Below are 16,603 nucleotides of genomic sequence, written 5' to 3' on the forward strand. Positions count from 1 at the left end.
GCCTCAGTCCTGGCATAATCTCCACTTATGAAAGATTAAGAGAGAGATTCTGTACCAGCTGTTTTGAGAAAGACAATCTAAACAGTATGCAGAGATACCCAAGAGCTGAATAACATATTTGACCTTGCTGCAGCCCTGAGTTTGTGCACAGTTCTGTTTCCAACACTGTGTCACCACACCTTGCTGTGTTGCATGGGTGTAGACGTGCCTGTGCTCTTTGCCAACTGGAAAGGTCTTTCAAAAGAAACCCAAAACATATACATGGTGTCAGATGTATTTTTCATCAAAATGTTTTTGTGGGGAAAGCTTGTATTCATGTGAACTGGAAGTTAAACACCACCGTGAACCACAACAATACTATGCTCTCTTCCTGGCTTCAGTCTCTCATGCTCAAAAACTTGAAGATATACTGCTCCCAGCCAGTGTGCTTGTTGTGAGTTTTCATTCAGTCAGTCATGTATGGCTACTTTGACAGTTCAGAACACCACAGAAGTGCCACTATGGTAACAAAAGGCAAGATGAAGTCATCTGACCTAGCTGTGACTTTACATTCATATCCATGTGAACAGAGAGAAAGTACCCGGTGCTGAAGCAGGGAATCTAGAATAACTGATGAAGATGGCCAAAAACCCCCACCTCTTGCACCAGTCAGTGGAATAAAATAATTTCATAACAAAGTGCACCCCAAGTAACAAGGCACCTGTGTCTGCACCACAACCTCTGCAGTTTTGCAGAGACCTTACTCAGTCAGAACACTAACACTGGCAAACACCCCAAAATGAAGTCCCCACCCTTCTAATGCCCCTTTTCCCAGTTATTCTGCCTTCCTCAAAATAGCATCATTTACTTCACCTAACCACCCAGGTCTTCAATTTTATTAGCACAGCTGCCTTCACTGCCTAACCAGAGGGCAGGATAAGCCTATGGTTACTGTACACTAAACAGAAACACCTGTGACTCTCTTTTTCATATACATTCATATATATACATATATTAGTTATTATTTCTTTCCTTCAGAGCACTAAGTCCCATGTTCTGCAAAGGAAAATAAATCCTCATCCTTACATTCTCTCCCACACCCCCCACATGGCCTTGACAGACAAGCTCAGACGGTGCAGCAAATATTTCACTTCACTTTATTTTAAAGAAAAGGAGAGAGGGGGAGAGAGAATTCTTGTGGCATTCCAGGGGTCCCTGGACACTCATTCCAAATGCCGAAGTTGGACCCTGGGTGAGTTTCAGTCTAAAAGAGAACCTGGGTTTCTAGGCAGCCATCCAAACTCAACACAGATACTTTTTTTCTTTCTAAATCGGTTTTGAAAAAAATTAAGACTTAACAAGGAGGGGAGGGGAAAAAAAGAAATGAGAAGTAAGAGAGAGAAGCGGAGGGGAAGGAGAGGCAACCAAGGTAGCAGAAGATGAGTGCAACAGGAAGAATCCAAGTCCTCTGTTTTTATTGAAGTTTTTTATTGCCAAGAGAGAGAGAGATGTAACCATGCAAGGAGAAGGGCAGCTTCTCTTGTGGCCATGAACAAACAGTGAGAATCAGACCACCTTTCTCTCCTTGGTGCCTGCTCCTGCCAGGGTAGAAGAGACTGGTTTTGGAGGTGGTTCTCACCATGTTTTGCCTACGTTGGCTCTGGCCATCCTTTCCACCAATGTGCAAGTGAGGGTAGCTCTGGCACACCAGTCCAGCTCTGGCTTATGTCTTCAGTCCCAATAAAGCTTTGCCTAACAGACAGCATGCCTAGATCTACTGCAGCTCAATATAACGAGCACCTTGGTCATCACAGGAGATATGCTGCATTGCCAGAGAACTGGGGAGACTCCTTCAAGACAGCTACTGACTCCTACTGACCTCAGCCCAAGAAAAGCCACCATGCGCTGGCTTCTGTCACCTTGAACTTCATGGCATTAATCAAGATAGAGTACTCAAATTTCTTACCTCACTCAGCTTAGCCCAGTTGAAGGATTTCAGTGGGTGTGAAGGCTGTGGGATAGATTTCTTCTTCAGGCTAGTGCCACTGCTGCTGAAGGTGGTTGTTGAAGGAGGTGGCATCCCCATGCTGAAGAAAGGTGGAGCTCCTGGTGGGGGAGGAGGTCCTCCTGGTGGAGGCGGTGGAGCAGGAGGAGGGGGACAGCTGGAGAAAGGCAGAGGGGGTGGCAGTGGTGGCAAATTCTCAGACATGTGAGAAGAGGACAAAGCTAATGGGCCACCTGGAGGAGGGGGTGGTGGGGGTGGGAAGGAAATGCTGCCCCCTTGCTGGAAAATAAAGAACACACAGAAAAAGAAAGCAAACAGTTTAAAAGGCACAATAACTTCGTATTGCCAGCTGAAGCCATTTTATTACAAGCCTCAGAATATTTTATGTTTTCTGTAAAGCCTCCTGCACTCAAAGCCATGCAATAAAGGGAAGAATCTCAGCTTTCATTTTAGAGAAAGTTTCAAGCCCTTGAAATTGTGGAGAAGAGCTTGAAAAAAAGAACTGTAAGTGGCTCAGAAAAACAGAAAGCTAGTAAGAGAAGCCAAAATGTATTATTTTCTCCTTATGTATGAAAAAAGAGAGAGAAGCTCAATCTTATGAACTTTTGAACTCCTAGGTTTTAAACCTTAGGGCTTGAAATACTGAATACCTGTCATTAGGCTCCACTAATGCAAAGTGGGAGAAGGGAGGAGGGAATGAATCTACTTTCTGCAACGTCTAACATCTCAGAGCTGCATCCTGCCAAGGTGAGCTTCAGGCACACTGCCCGGACAGAAGGAACACCAAGCAGGAGGGAGCAGCTGCAAATGTCACCTCTGCAGAGCTCCAAGACAGTTCAGATGCTCTTGCAGCATGACAGAAATACTGTTTCTTGACTAAATTTACTTCCATATCTGGGAGATTCCTCACTATTCCACTGAAATAACAACCAAGGCCACCCCACTAGGCAGTAAAAATTATGTCTGTAGCAGGAAACATGACTCAGGAGCTCCTGCAAGGAAAGAGGCTGAGGAGAAAGAATGGAGCAACACATGCATTATCCATTCTCTACCACCAGTTCAGGGATTTTGGTCTCAACTAAAAGCTTAGAAGCTCCTAAGTATTCATCTTTCTAGCTGGCTACACAGGCTCTCTCTGTACTGATCACAGAAAGTGTTTAACTCATAATGTGCTTTTGTTCATCATTCACTAGTTAGCAGGCTTTAAACAAGGATGGGAAGAGTCCCAGTCTCATACCGAGAACTCATTAAGTTGAGCCATCAGGTCATTCATCTGGTCCCGGGTCTGGCGCAGCTCCAAGGATTCTTTCTGCAGCTTGTCCTTCATTTTGTTCAGTGTCTTCATCATTTCATCTTTCTCCTGGGTCTTTGTCTCACATTCCCGCTCCTTCTTCTCTAGCCTGCTCATCAGCTCTGCATGGTCTAGGGGGAACAGGCAAGTGGGGCTGATGAAATAAAGCTCATGAACAGTCCCCAAACAGATGCAGGTTATGCTGAAATAAAGCTGACAAATTTGTGAGTTTAACTGGGGATGTATAATGAGAGCAGGAAAAAGAAAACGGAGCCACAGAGCCTGACTATCTTGACAGTGATCTTCAGTGATCAAGACAGCAATGCCAAGTTCCACCTAGACTGTAAAATCACTTCATGTGAGGAAAGTCCCATCCTACAAAACACACAAATTGATCACTATGGAACAAAATGTACTGGAGGGAACAAAGCAAGGTTTGTCTGTGAAAAAAAAATCTGTGTGCCCAGCTCTGCTACCCACTGCTCTATGACTGAATCAGGATCAGTCTTTCTTCCTCTTTTGCCTCCCCAAGTACAGAGAACACACTTACCTTTCCGAAACTTCTCTGCCTGGTCCCTCCACTGCTTGACTTCATTTTCATTCACCAGCCTGAAAGATGAAATCAGATCATTTAAACCTGAGCTACCCAGGCTGAAAGGCAAGTAGCCATTGTCTGTAGTGATCAGCAAAGGGCAACATGGTGAATTTTCATGTTTGTACAGGATCACACCAGTGGCCAGTCTGGTTCCAGATCCATATCCTTATGGTAGCCAACCGCTAACATAACTGTGGTGGCTTTTTGCTCTGTGTCCTGAAAAAGGATAAAGGAATGCCGGGGGAAAAAGATTCTGATACGTTCCTGTCTTCAGGTAATGCCCTCAAAGTGCCAAGTCTACTTATTTTGAAAGGGAGAAGTAATCACTAAAACAGTAATAGCTGCTGCGAGTTACAAATTACCCCACCCTTAATGCAAGACCAGATAGCCATCTTTTTTTCTATTTTCTGTGGTTCTGGTTTTTATTTCTTACAAGGAGGATGCTTGTCTATTGGGTAATATATCAGTAACAAGGCAATGCTCACATCTCATACTGGCACAGCTATTTCCTACTACTGACAGAAAATATGTAGGGCATGCTGGGGATTGATTAGATATGCAGAATAAGGAGTAGCTACAAAAGTAGAAAGGGAAGATTAGGCATGAGGTCTACAATGAAGTCTGATATCCAGATAGACAGGAAGAGGCCAACATGAATCTATTTTTCCATGATGAGAAATCAGTTTTGATTTTGGATCATGCCTGTAACTGGAGGGACTGTAAGATTTTTAGTATAGGAGAATTTGGTTTCACATGAGGCTTATGTTCTATAAAATGCTCTTTTCAGTGCATAATTCAGAAGGGTAATGGGCCATGAATTACCTGCAGAGGCAGATGGATGGGATGAAGAGTCCAAAGTTTGGCTAAAAAAGGACTGAGAACAGGGAGGTTGAGATGAGAGCCAGCTCATGTAGCTAGACTTCTCAAATGATGTGTCCTATGGGAAAAAATAATGGTAGTGCCCTCAGCCAAGTCTGTGGGTGAGAGTATGCAGACATTTTATGAAGAGGTAAAAGGTTTTGTGTGCTAGGTGAGGGTTGCTCTCCACTGCTTTAAATCTTTCTAAACTATGTCCTCATTAGTGAGGAATGAGATCTAAGTAGAGATGACTACTTTTTTTGGTGTTTTTTTTTTTTTTTTTTTTTAATATCAATGAAAGCTTTTATCAACATTCTGAATGCAAAATGGCACATGAGGAAGCCTTGTTATAATATCACGGGTATTTTTTCTGCTCTTCTATCCAGCTTAATATTTAATAGAAATTAGAAGCCAAAGGCAAGGACTTAGCTAGAAAATACCATCTGGTTTAGTTGTCATTAGAAGAAAACTATTTAGAAGACTAGGATGACAATGAGAGGCTGTAAGTTAAAATAATAAATTCCTCAGATACGGTATTTTATTTCCTAAGCACCTGCATACTTATTATATATTTATGCCTGCATAACAGAAATAAACAATGATAATGCAGCTTACATTTTAATGATATTTTTGACATTGAAGTTTTCCAGTGGAGCTGTATCTGGATCATCTCCTCGTTCATCCTGAAGAACAATTTGTTGGAGTATTCTGTCCAACAGCTGCCACTGCTGGAAGTTTCCTCCATTCCTCTTATCTGTATGGAAAAAGACCAACCTATGAGAACTTCCATTTCCATGCCAAAGTGCATGGGCCTTCATTTCCACCTTCCATCTCAACCCTGTGTGTAGTAAATCACAGAATGCAGAGCCAAACACTGGACTGCTGGTAGCAGAGTATTTACAAACACCTGGTATTTTGGAACAGCACATAATGGGCTTGGGCAATCTGAGCCTGATGTGCACACTCAGGCTGTGTGACCCTTTTGACAGATTAACTCCAATTTGAAATTTAAAAGCCTACAGAAAGATTCAGTGATTCCTTAGAGATAGCTGTTACTTGGTATTTTCCAGGGGTTGACATTGGTGGTTTTTTGGTACCTAGTTAACCTCGTGACCAGGCACTATGGAAACAAAGGCAAGCAGTTCTTTAGTGACCTTTGTTCAGCTGCTACACTCTGGAAGTATAACCAAATTATTTTACTACAGCTAACCAGAAGATTCCTGTCACTTCTCTTGAAAACAAATGCCAACGTTATTTTTCAGTTTGAGATGAGGAGTCACAACTGCTATCTCCATGACACAGCAGCCTAAAGACTTGCTGTGGAATTTCCCAGTGACAGAACAGCTTTCAGTACTGTATTGTTTCACCAGAAAAATTCCTCACTGAATTTTATTAATATTCAAACCGGTATCTGTTTCTGGGAATTCCCTGATCTAAAACACAAAGGCTCTTTCTTTTTTAAAACTTCTAATTTAAAACCATTAAAAGCTCTGTCAGTGACTAACTGGAATGTCTCAGCTACTTAATTTTATTTGCAAGTGCAGAGAGGTCAAGCTGCTGCTTGAAATACTGCAACAAAAATCTGCTGGAAGGAATCAGTGTAGGATACCCACTCCCTTAGTCACTGCCAAGTTCTGAATGGAAGACAAGGGCAGTGTGTGTCGTGGTACCTGTGATGCTGTACCTACATCAAAAATTCACCCAGTTCTCAAACGCTCCTTGGTCTGGAAAACTGTGATGTACTCACATGGCATCTGCAAGCAGTGCTGGAGGATGGATAACAAGTAGGGATAGGCATCTGTGTGCTTCAATCTCTTCTTGATTAACTCAAACATCTGAGAGGCACTTTTTGTATCAATGTGGATCTGCAGTGAGAGAAGGTAGTGAAAGAACAAGTGAGAGAAACCATGGACAGTAAAAGCCTGACTGTGAAAGATCTGACCAACACAGACACAGGCACATTTCCAGCAACTGGACCTCTGCAGAGTCTCCTGCAGTGTCCAGCTGCAAGTTGCAGTGAGGAGCAGGCACATGGGTCTTTGAGACTGTCATTGCCATCCACACTCCAGTATGGAAAACATCCACAAAGTAAAGGTCTAGAAAGGTGGGAGGCATGCCAAGCCACCAAGAGCTGTTCTGGAGCAAGCAAAACATTTGAGTCCTAGGAAGGAGTGGCACAAATACTAGAAGCTAAGCAAGGAAAGGGCTAGTTGTTCTGTATCAGTATGTGGCAAGAGATGGTCATCAAGAATAAGGAAACTATTAACCATTCTGGACCCTACAGCCTCTTACTGTTGCTAAAGGATGTGGAAACTGCCTTGCTTTATATGCTGATCTTTAAAATCCAACCAATATAAAATACTGATCCTCTCCACAGACTCTGAGGTGACAGTCTTCAGGAGAGTTTCCTGTAATCTTGGGGAACGTATCAGAGAAGAACCCGAAGTTCACCCATAGTCCTGTAAAGAAAATGTATGAAACTCTAATACATCTGCATCATCAGGACTGAGAACCTGAGAGCAGGGTGGTGAACTCCACTCCTGAACCTTCAGCCAAGCAAAAGAAAGAACTCTTTGTCAAAGATACTTGGCAGAAGCCCTGTATTGTTTCCATTGTTCAAACATCACAGAACCCTACTTGCTAAATGAGAAACAGTGAAAACAATAGTACCAGCCACACTCAGCACCCAAGTCAATCACTGTTTTTCAGGGAACACAAAGGGAAGTTGCATCAAGCATCCTAAGTGGAGGTTCAGCTTTGGCAAGTTCAGGTACTCCAGAGAAAATACTTACCAGGTCAAACCGCTTGGCAAGTTCCAGGTCATCTTCATTTCTGACCATCTCAAAGAAATCTAAATGCCTAAGAGAAAACAGACAAACAAAACAAACAAAACCTGCCAATGTTCATGGCGTAATTGGGACTCAAACTAAATGTGTCACTACTGAAACAGCAACACCTCTTACAAGGTGTTCTTACATGAAGTGCTGGGATAAGTATGCAAGGCAACTCATGGGGGTCAGTGACAGGCCAAAAGGAATGGCTAGCTGAGGTATACCTGATCTTTAAGCCTTATGCTAAGTCACTGTGTTGAGGTGAGGCTGCTAAAATTAAACATAAAATAGGAAAGGGATCACAGAATCACAGAATATTAGGGGTTGGAAGGGATCTCCAAAGATCACTGAGTCCCACCCCCCTGCTGGAGCAGGACCAAAAAAACACTGCATGTGATGAATGCAGTGCCTGCAGTGATAAGACATTTCTAAAAAGTCCATGTCATACTTGTTGACCAGATACTAGACCAGTAACAAATAGTTTCTTTTGCGCAGTGGAGACGCATTCAGTGGATTAGTTAAACTGTACAGCTGACAGCACTTTCTTTTTTCATTCTGATTGCCATCCCCATCTTAGAAAGAAAGCAATTTGGGAGCTCCTTGCTACAGCCACTGCCAGTTTAGGATGTATGTTTCCTACTTCATCTGCTGTTTTGTTTTTAAGGAGTCAGTTTTAAGGAGAGAAAGAGTCAGCTTCATGCTTAAATCTGAAACTCAAATGGAGAAGAGTTTCTAAGAACTCCTTCTATTGATCAATAACTGTTCTCAGAAAACGTGTCTTACCTGTCCAGTGTGGCATTCTCATGTCCTCTTAGCTTGTCAATGACTGGCTGAATTCCTAGCATAAGAAACTCATATCGTAGATGTAATCGGAACTCCAAATTGTCCTTAAAAAATAAGGGAAAACCAAGTTCTTAGGTTCCAAAAGCTTTCAATAGCATTAAAACAAAACAAAACAACTTAAAAGCTCAGTTCATCTTGTTTTAACATTCTCTGTCCTGATACCAAATTCACAAGATTACTTATTCCACTATAGTAAGTAAAAAAAATAAAACATATGCCTTTGCCTCTGTTTCACTTTAAAATATAGTCTTCATTTACCTACAATGAGTTCTGCACACTCAGTCAGAAGGACAGTGCACTCCATGTTGTTCCACAAAGAATAAAAATTGTTAATGTTTGTCCTGCTAGTCGATTAGAGGTCCACCTCCTGCTTAGTGATGAACAGTACTGCAATCTTCCTCCTGGCTTTTATGTTTATTTGTCATAAAATTACCATATGCTCTGGCAAGCTTGACATCTGTTCAGTGGGACGTTACTGGACTGCTGCATGCAGACACAAATATGTTACCAGACAGGGCTCCTATGAGCTTGCTGCCTGTTGTGGTTTAACCAAAAAAATTTTAAAAAGCCAATGTAACAAAAATAACACTTTTAGTGACACAAAATCAGTTTAAACTATCCTCCAGACTCAAAAGACACTCTTGTTAATGAAAGAAAAACCAACAACCTTTCTTTTCAGAAATGTCTCTCTTTTGACATTTTTAAATCAAATTGTTTGTAGTTTGGCTTTGAGTTGAAACAACATTTCAAAACATCTCTGAAGGTAAACAAAAATGTTTCTTAAAAGGCTGAAACCAACAACCAACCTGAAGCAGTTCTTTCACTGCAAGAAATCTATGCTATATTAGAAAAGACTGGAAATGAAATAATATGGAAGACATTAAAAGACTGGTATTAACAGTTAAGCATTATTTTCCACAAGCTATATCCACTAAATAACATGAGATTTGTGACTTAATCTACTAGCCATTTCCAAGATAAATTTATTTGAGCATTACATTTTAGAAGGAATTTGCAGGGCAGTGACTCACCTCACCCGCACCAGCATTCAGCACAGCATTGATAAAGGACATGATGGCTGTTTTGAGATTTACTTCATCTCGATATCGCCCCATGCTTCGATCCAGCTCATTCAACAGTGTCTGAAACAGAACAGTGGGTTGGGTTAGAGAGTATAATCTGTTTTCTTGCATGATGTTGTATACTGTCCATGAGATATGCACACAATCTTCTTTTGATTTGCTATATATTTGCCAAAAAAAAATATTTTTTGTTCAGACAAGATTATTAACAATTTTGGACATGCCACAATAAACAAATGAAGAATACTGATAGGAATAAAATGCCATCTGATCCTTATGAAAAAAAAAAAAAAAAAAAGATGGGGGTGTGTGTTTTGTTTTTTTTAAACAAGCTTTATGAGAAAAAGTAATGTCCTTTATATTCCTGCTACCATGATCTAAGAAAGCAGCAGTATTATGAACTTCCTAATCAGTTAACTCTGTTTGGTCAATCTGTCAGGGAGTCTATACATGTCATCGGATTCATACGTCCTTTCTACTCCCATCACTCAATTTTCATTATTGGATCTCAGCGGGATACATTGTGCTTATGTATAGAGGGGGAAAGAATTCCAAAGAGAATCTGTCTTCTAAGGCATAAAACCTACTGGTCCTTTAAAGATTTCTCCTTGTTCTTTCATTTACAACCATTTCACAGGAAGCAGACTTGGTAAGCTCCTACTAGGGATTTACAAATAACAGGAATACCCTCTGTGCATACAGCTTCAAAACTCTAAGATGCATTAACTGCACTTTCAGTGAAGCTGTGTAAGTTCCAGTTCCCTTTTTACAGAATCATAGGGTGGTTTGGGTTGAAGTGACTTTAAAGATCATCCAGTCCAACCCTCCTGCCACAGGCAGTGACAACTTTCAAAAAGACCAGATTGCTTGAAGCCCCATCCAGCCTGACATCGAACACTTCCAATCATGGGGCATCTACAACTTCTTTGGGCAACCTGTTCCAGTGTCTCACCATCCTCATAATAAAAAATTATCTTCCTTTTATCCAATCTAAATCTAGCCGCTTGTCCTGTCATTACAGGCCCTAGTAAAAAGTCTTTCTCTGTCTTTCTTATAAGCTCCCTTTATATATTGGAAGTCTTTGCAGAGACTGCATGTCTCCCTATTAACCAAAACGCAGGGATATTTAGCATTCAAGGGGTATTTAGCACAGAAGTGTCTTCATCTAATTTCTACATGCTTACAGATATTTCACCATAATCCTGTGAACATCCGGAGACAAAAGAGAAAAAAGACTAGACAAATAATGTTGGTAGCCTGTGTCCTAGACAGTCTATTTAGGATTAATTCCACTTGAATATTTACCAAAGAGGTTATATGTGGAAACTGATTATCCATGAAAGTAACTCTACTTTTATTGTTGTGCTGTTGACTATGAATCTTCTCTTCAGGATCTTCTCTGATCAGTTCATAATTCCAAGGATGATTTTCCTTACTGGAAGACTAACAAATCCCACTTCAGATCTGTCAGTTCAATTGTATGTGTCTCACTCCAGCATCAATAATGAACACTCCACACTCATAGATTTATTTTACTGATATACTAGAGAAGGCAGAATTCTTTTTACTCTTCCAAAGAAGTTTGGGCCATAAAGGGAGAACAAAGACAAAAAGAACTTTTTAGCATTCAGCTCAGCAGATCCATCTAAATAATATTTGAAGCTATGATGCTGAGCAAGGAAGTCCATTTTCCTTCAGTCAGTCTTCTGTCCCTGGCTACTGAATGTGTTTCATTCATAGCAAAATCTCTCCTCTGCTAGCCATCAGTTACATAGGTCTGTCTTGTTTCCTGTAGAAAACAGACATCACCACAGAGATATGCCTCAAGAAACAGGGGGAAAAGCCTTCTGTGCATTCCCAGTGGAAAGAATACCCTCCTGGCTTCATGCAATGCTTTGTTTGTTTTAGTGTAAAAATCTTTCAATCTATCATACTCTACTACTGCCAGCTGTTTTTGTACTTGAATATAGTATGTTCACTATTAAGCAAGTTTGTTTCCATAAACTCCTTTTTCTTGCATCTTTTAAATTGCCCAGCTGGCACTTGCACTCAATTTTCCATCACATCCATGATTTCCCAGTAGTCATATTATGGACAAATAACAACCTTTCCCTGATTTTGTTAGAAATGGCAAAGAGTGTTACATAAAAAAAACATGAAATGGCCTACGGAGTCAGACTGATGGTCAATCCAATCCAGCATCCTGTCTCTGACAATAACAATAGGAGACTATTTAAGAGGTCTTTAAATTCACCAACAAACCCAGCTCTTCAACTTGAAAAATAAGCAGAAGTGAAATAACTGAGACCATTTAGTTATGTTACTGTCAGATTGGAAACTGAAATTCAAAGCACATGTGTCTTCTTGGAATAATTTAAGTAGCCATTACTAGAAAAGGATCAAAACCAAGGATGGTTTTGCTGGTTTTCTCCAGAGGCCTCATATTCCTACTATATATTCTCACAGGCCTTTAAGAACATGCTAGACTCTATGCAATAACGTATCAGATACAGCATCCAGACAGGTTGAAGGATGTTAACAAAAGTTTACTATCCCTCATTTCAGAAGGCTGGAATAGGAACAGAATGCAATAGGTGCCAAGCCAAATTGAGGGCAAGAAAAAAGACAACTCTGGGTTGCTCTAAGCTAATTAAAGAGCAACACGTCTTCATGTGATTGTTCAAGCCCTAGAAGGAAACACTGTAAGTTCATGCAAGTTCAACAAGGCCAAGCACCAGGTCTTGCACCTGGGTATATGCAACCCCAGGCACAAATCCAGGCTGGGGGAAGAATGGCTAGAGAGCAGTTCTGAGGAGAAGGACTTGGGGGTAGTAGCAGATGAGAAGCTCGACATGAGCTGCCAGTTTGCGCTTGCAGCCCAGAGAGCAACTGTATCCTGGGCTGCATCTAAAGAAGTGTGGCCAGCAGGGCCAGGAAGGGGATTCTGCCCCTCTACTCTGCTCTGGTGGGACCCCACCTGGAGTACTGTGTACAGCTCTGGAGCCCTCAGCACAGGAAAAACATGGAGCTATTGGAGAGGATCCAGAGAAGAGCCACAAAGTGGATCAAAGTGCTGCAGGACCTCTGCTACGAAGACAGGCTGAGAGAGTTGGGGCTATTCAGCCTGGAGATAGGAATGCCCATGGGCAGACCTTATAGAGGCCTTCCAGTATCTGAAGGGGCCTACAGGAAAGCTGGGGAGGGGCTTTTCACCAGAGAAGACAAGGGGTAACAGTTTTAAACTGAAAGAGGGTAGATTAGGTTAGACATCAGGAAGAAATTATTCACCATGAGGGTAGTAAGGTGCTGGAATGAGTTGCCCAGGGAGCTTGTGGAAGCCCCCTCCCTGGAGGGGGCCAGGTTGGATGAGGCTTTTTGCAGCCTGGTCTAGTGTGAGGTATCCCTGCTTATAGCAGGGAGGTTGGATCTCGATGATCTTTAAGGTCCCTTCCAACCTTAACCATTCTATGATTCTATGATTCTAATTCCTATAGATCAGTCTATACCCACACACTAGAGTGGCCAAACTTCAGTATCTCCAACCCTTTGCAAATGGCTGTGGTTCAAGTCTTCACTTGAACATTCCCTGTGAAAAAGATTTCACCACACCTTTTGGCAGCAAGCTCTGTGGCTCAATTAAACTTATGGTTGTAAAGGTTTTTCCTACTGTTTAAGCAAAACTTTCCTCATTTGATCCTATTATTCCTCATCACTGACATCCAGTAGGGTTTCAGTCAATCTGCAGCAAATCTCAAAAGGCTTTGGATGAGCCCTGAAGGGAAGAAGCAAGTAAGTGGCAATACAGGATTTTAATTTCTTCCTTGTTAGCTCTCCTACTACAATTCCAAATTGATCAGATTTCTCCCTACAGATTATGATCTGTACTGGTGGTGTTTAACACAGACAAGACAAAGGGGGTCTGGAAGGAATGCTCCTAATCTCCACCTTTTCAGCTGATGATACCAAGCTTCCTTTATTCCTTTCACCTCAAGCTTCAAAATTCCTAGCAGCAATAAGGAGGAAAACAAGAGTGTTCTAGCCAAAGTAGCCCAGTCAAAATTTTCATCAGCAAGAGAAATCAGCTCCTTTCAGGCAGTATCAAACACGCAGGTCCTCTCACTAAAAGAAAATTCTTTCTCCCAACAGGGGTCCCCAGGTGGGTGGGTGTTTCAGACAGCAAACTAGGCCAGAAGAGCACTGAAACATCCTGATACACTCCTACCAGCCAGTACAGCATTATGACTTTGCAACATTATTTTGATTCAAAATATGGCATGTTAAAAAGTACAACATGTTGCAATGTCATTTGGTGCATTCACTGCACAGGAGCAATGAGAGGAAGCAGCAAGCCTAACAATAATCAGAAAGGCAACAGCTTACGGAATAGCAAGATTGTGCCTCTTTCACAAAGGAGACCAGTCATAAATAGGGTAATGCAGATGTGAACGACACTGAAATCAGAGACGCTTTTTCTCAGTTTTCAGGGCATTTTAGAAACTTCCATCTTAACAAGAAAAGCACCTAAGAAATTTGAGATAAAGCAATGTTTGAACTGTCACACAGTGAGCCAGTGACAGAATTATATTAGTAGCAATTTTAAATACATCAAATGGAATCCCAGCAAAGACACCAAAGGCTCATCTTCCTAATTACACATTTCTGCTTTGAGGGATTATTATCTGGCTTTCCAATGTTTACTTTCATCTCTCTTATTTAAGGGGTAGATAGAATTTGTAGGCAAAGAAGCATATTTCAAACAAAAATTGGATGAAGAAAAGACAGAACTTTTCCAGATTGCCTCAGGAAGGAGATTGAAGGCTTGCTTTTATATTATTGTGGTATTTGAGTAAAGATGGAATACTAGTCTGAAGAGGACAGTTTTCAAGGAGTATATTAAAAAAGTAACTGCAGACTGCCTGTTGGACATTAGAGTTATTCCAGGCGGAAGGGCAGCATGAAAGATGAGTCAAAGATTAAAGCAGGAAAAGGATGAGCTCAGGCCAGAAGCTGCAGCAAATATGAGAAAATAGGAGTAGCCACAATATAAATTCAGACACAAACATAAATAATAGAATTTTGTTGCTAGTGCCACAACAAAGACGATCCTGACAGACTTGTGAACACATTGAAAAGTGGAGATACAGGGCGAAGTTGTAGTACTAAGAGGCATTTGACAGAAGACTGAAATCTCAACAAAGAAGACTAACTTTCTGGAGAATTTCCCATGGCTTCAAAGTGACTCCTCTCCAAAAGTTGAGGATTAGATTGATAATTGCAGTCAGTGCATAAAATGCTGGCAATTTAGAAAGAAGCATCAGATTTTCCACTCAGAGCAAAATACAAATTTTTGTTAAATTAAGGAGACAGTCCTTCATATTCATAAATGTTCTATCTATATTTTCCATTAACTTCGATTTAAAAAAAAAACAACTAACACATCAAAAAGTGAGGACATCCTTTCCAAAATATTTCAGCACAGTTTGAGCAGTCTTTAGTTTGTATGACCTGGTGGGATTACAAGTGTTTATATCACTCAGGAATCTCACTGTAATTTGGATTTTGACTTTAGGTACACTAGTATGTAACTGTAAGTTTCCTATTCGAACAGTAGGACTTATAGCAGGACAGAGCCAATGGCAGTTTAGTAAGAACCATATCTTAAGTTGCAGCTTTTCATCTCTACTAATTCACCAGCTGCTGGGTCCTCTGACTACTTTTGGCTAGCTGTGCCAGGTGACAAGAGTTGTGCCTAAGACACTAACCTGCAGTAACTTCTCAGATGCAATGAAACATACCATGTTTTCTGTTACCATGTTATGTACATGATCTCTACATCACTCCACCACACATGAGCACATGCAAATTGGAAAAAAAATTGTGTTCCAATCTACAGATATCAGCAGGAAGTTATGCACAAGCTCAGGTTTTAGTTGGTTGCCAGTAAATAATTCTGAACCTCTCTTCCTGGCTCTTATGAAGGACAATGGAAGCAGCACCATGCACCCAAAATTTTTATTCATCACCATGGTATTCCTCTGCAAGAAGGCAAAAAAAACCAACCAGTTTGTGTTGGGGAAAAACTGATCTGGAACAGTGTTTCTTTCATTTACCTCCTGATTCCTCAAAGTACATAGTGCTGATCACCACAGTTGATATGGAGACCTCAGGGCACTTAGATTTACTGCAATCTGCAAGAGGGGAAAATAAATCCAAACACACAGTATAGAGGCAAAGTGCCAGCTTTCACAAATGAGGAGGGATAAATTAAGGGCGAGGTTGCTGAAAGGGATGAAGAACACTATCAACCACTCTTGTCAGGAAGGCAACTTAAAGGAAGAGCAACAATTGCACTTATGTTGACAGAGGTCAGCATTAACAGTAAATTAGACATACTAATAAAAGTGAGCTTAGTAAAGTTTCCAGAAAAGCCTACACTTTTTACTTCACAGGAATGGCATTTGATTTTCAAAACTAAGAATGTGAAATCATTCTCCTTCTAGGTACTGTGTCTCTAATTTGGCCATTGTCTTATGAAGCTAGATCGAGAGAAAGACTGATCAGTGCCTTTACAGTTCCCAGTTTTTCTTTTTTCCCTTCCATTAGAATAATACTGCAATAATGAACCATACAGCCAAAGGAATAAATTCCTACTCTGCACATTCAAAGTATGTTTCTCCTGTTCCTACAGTTTAGTTCATTTTTTAAATTACTTTTCACATTACTTTCTTGATTATGCCAGATCCCCAGTTGTGGGGCATCATTTTCAACATAACAGTGATTAGGTGTGGCCAGTCAAAGTCAACCTAAAGCTGCAAGCTCTAAACTATTTGGACATCTCACTACATTGAGTGATGCTGCTAGTTGCTCAAACTACAGGAAACACATCCTCAAAATATTTCAGTTTGAAACCTGAAGGATGCCTTCAGATATTTGCAAAGTCTGACTTACAAAGATTACACTCAGGAATAGGGTAAAGAAAAAAAGACTTTCACTGTATATCACATCTTAAAAGTTTATAGTAAAGGACAAGCATTGTCAGATCATCCTTTGTGTAAAATGGGCTCCCATAGTCAAGTTACAGTGGATGCTTCTCTTGATAATGAGCTGCAAGACTGTTCT

The 16,603-nt window shown here is 40.9% G+C and overlaps 1 protein-coding gene across 2 annotated transcripts in view; it reads right to left on the reverse strand.

The window, feature by feature from the left end:
- Window positions 1-16,603, reverse strand: part of DAAM2 (dishevelled associated activator of morphogenesis 2) — a 180,332-nt gene that overhangs the window by 47,640 nt on the left and 116,089 nt on the right. For both annotated transcript variants that reach the window (XM_051613201.1, XM_051613200.1), the window contains exons 7-14: window positions 9,434-9,544; window positions 8,343-8,446; window positions 7,521-7,587; window positions 6,476-6,593; window positions 5,344-5,482; window positions 3,826-3,884; window positions 3,222-3,406; window positions 1,946-2,263 (exon numbers count right to left, since the gene is read on the reverse strand). In XM_051613201.1, the coding sequence (XP_051469161.1) occupies window positions 1,946-2,263; window positions 3,222-3,406; window positions 3,826-3,884; window positions 5,344-5,482; window positions 6,476-6,593; window positions 7,521-7,587; window positions 8,343-8,446; window positions 9,434-9,544 (1,101 nt within the window). The remainder of the gene's footprint in view (window positions 1-1,945; window positions 2,264-3,221; window positions 3,407-3,825; window positions 3,885-5,343; window positions 5,483-6,475; window positions 6,594-7,520; window positions 7,588-8,342; window positions 8,447-9,433; window positions 9,545-16,603) is intronic.

The sequence above is a fragment of the Apus apus genome, chromosome 3 (assembly GCF_020740795.1).
Source record: "Apus apus isolate bApuApu2 chromosome 3, bApuApu2.pri.cur, whole genome shotgun sequence".
NCBI classification, from domain to species: domain Eukaryota; kingdom Metazoa; phylum Chordata; class Aves; order Apodiformes; family Apodidae; genus Apus; species Apus apus.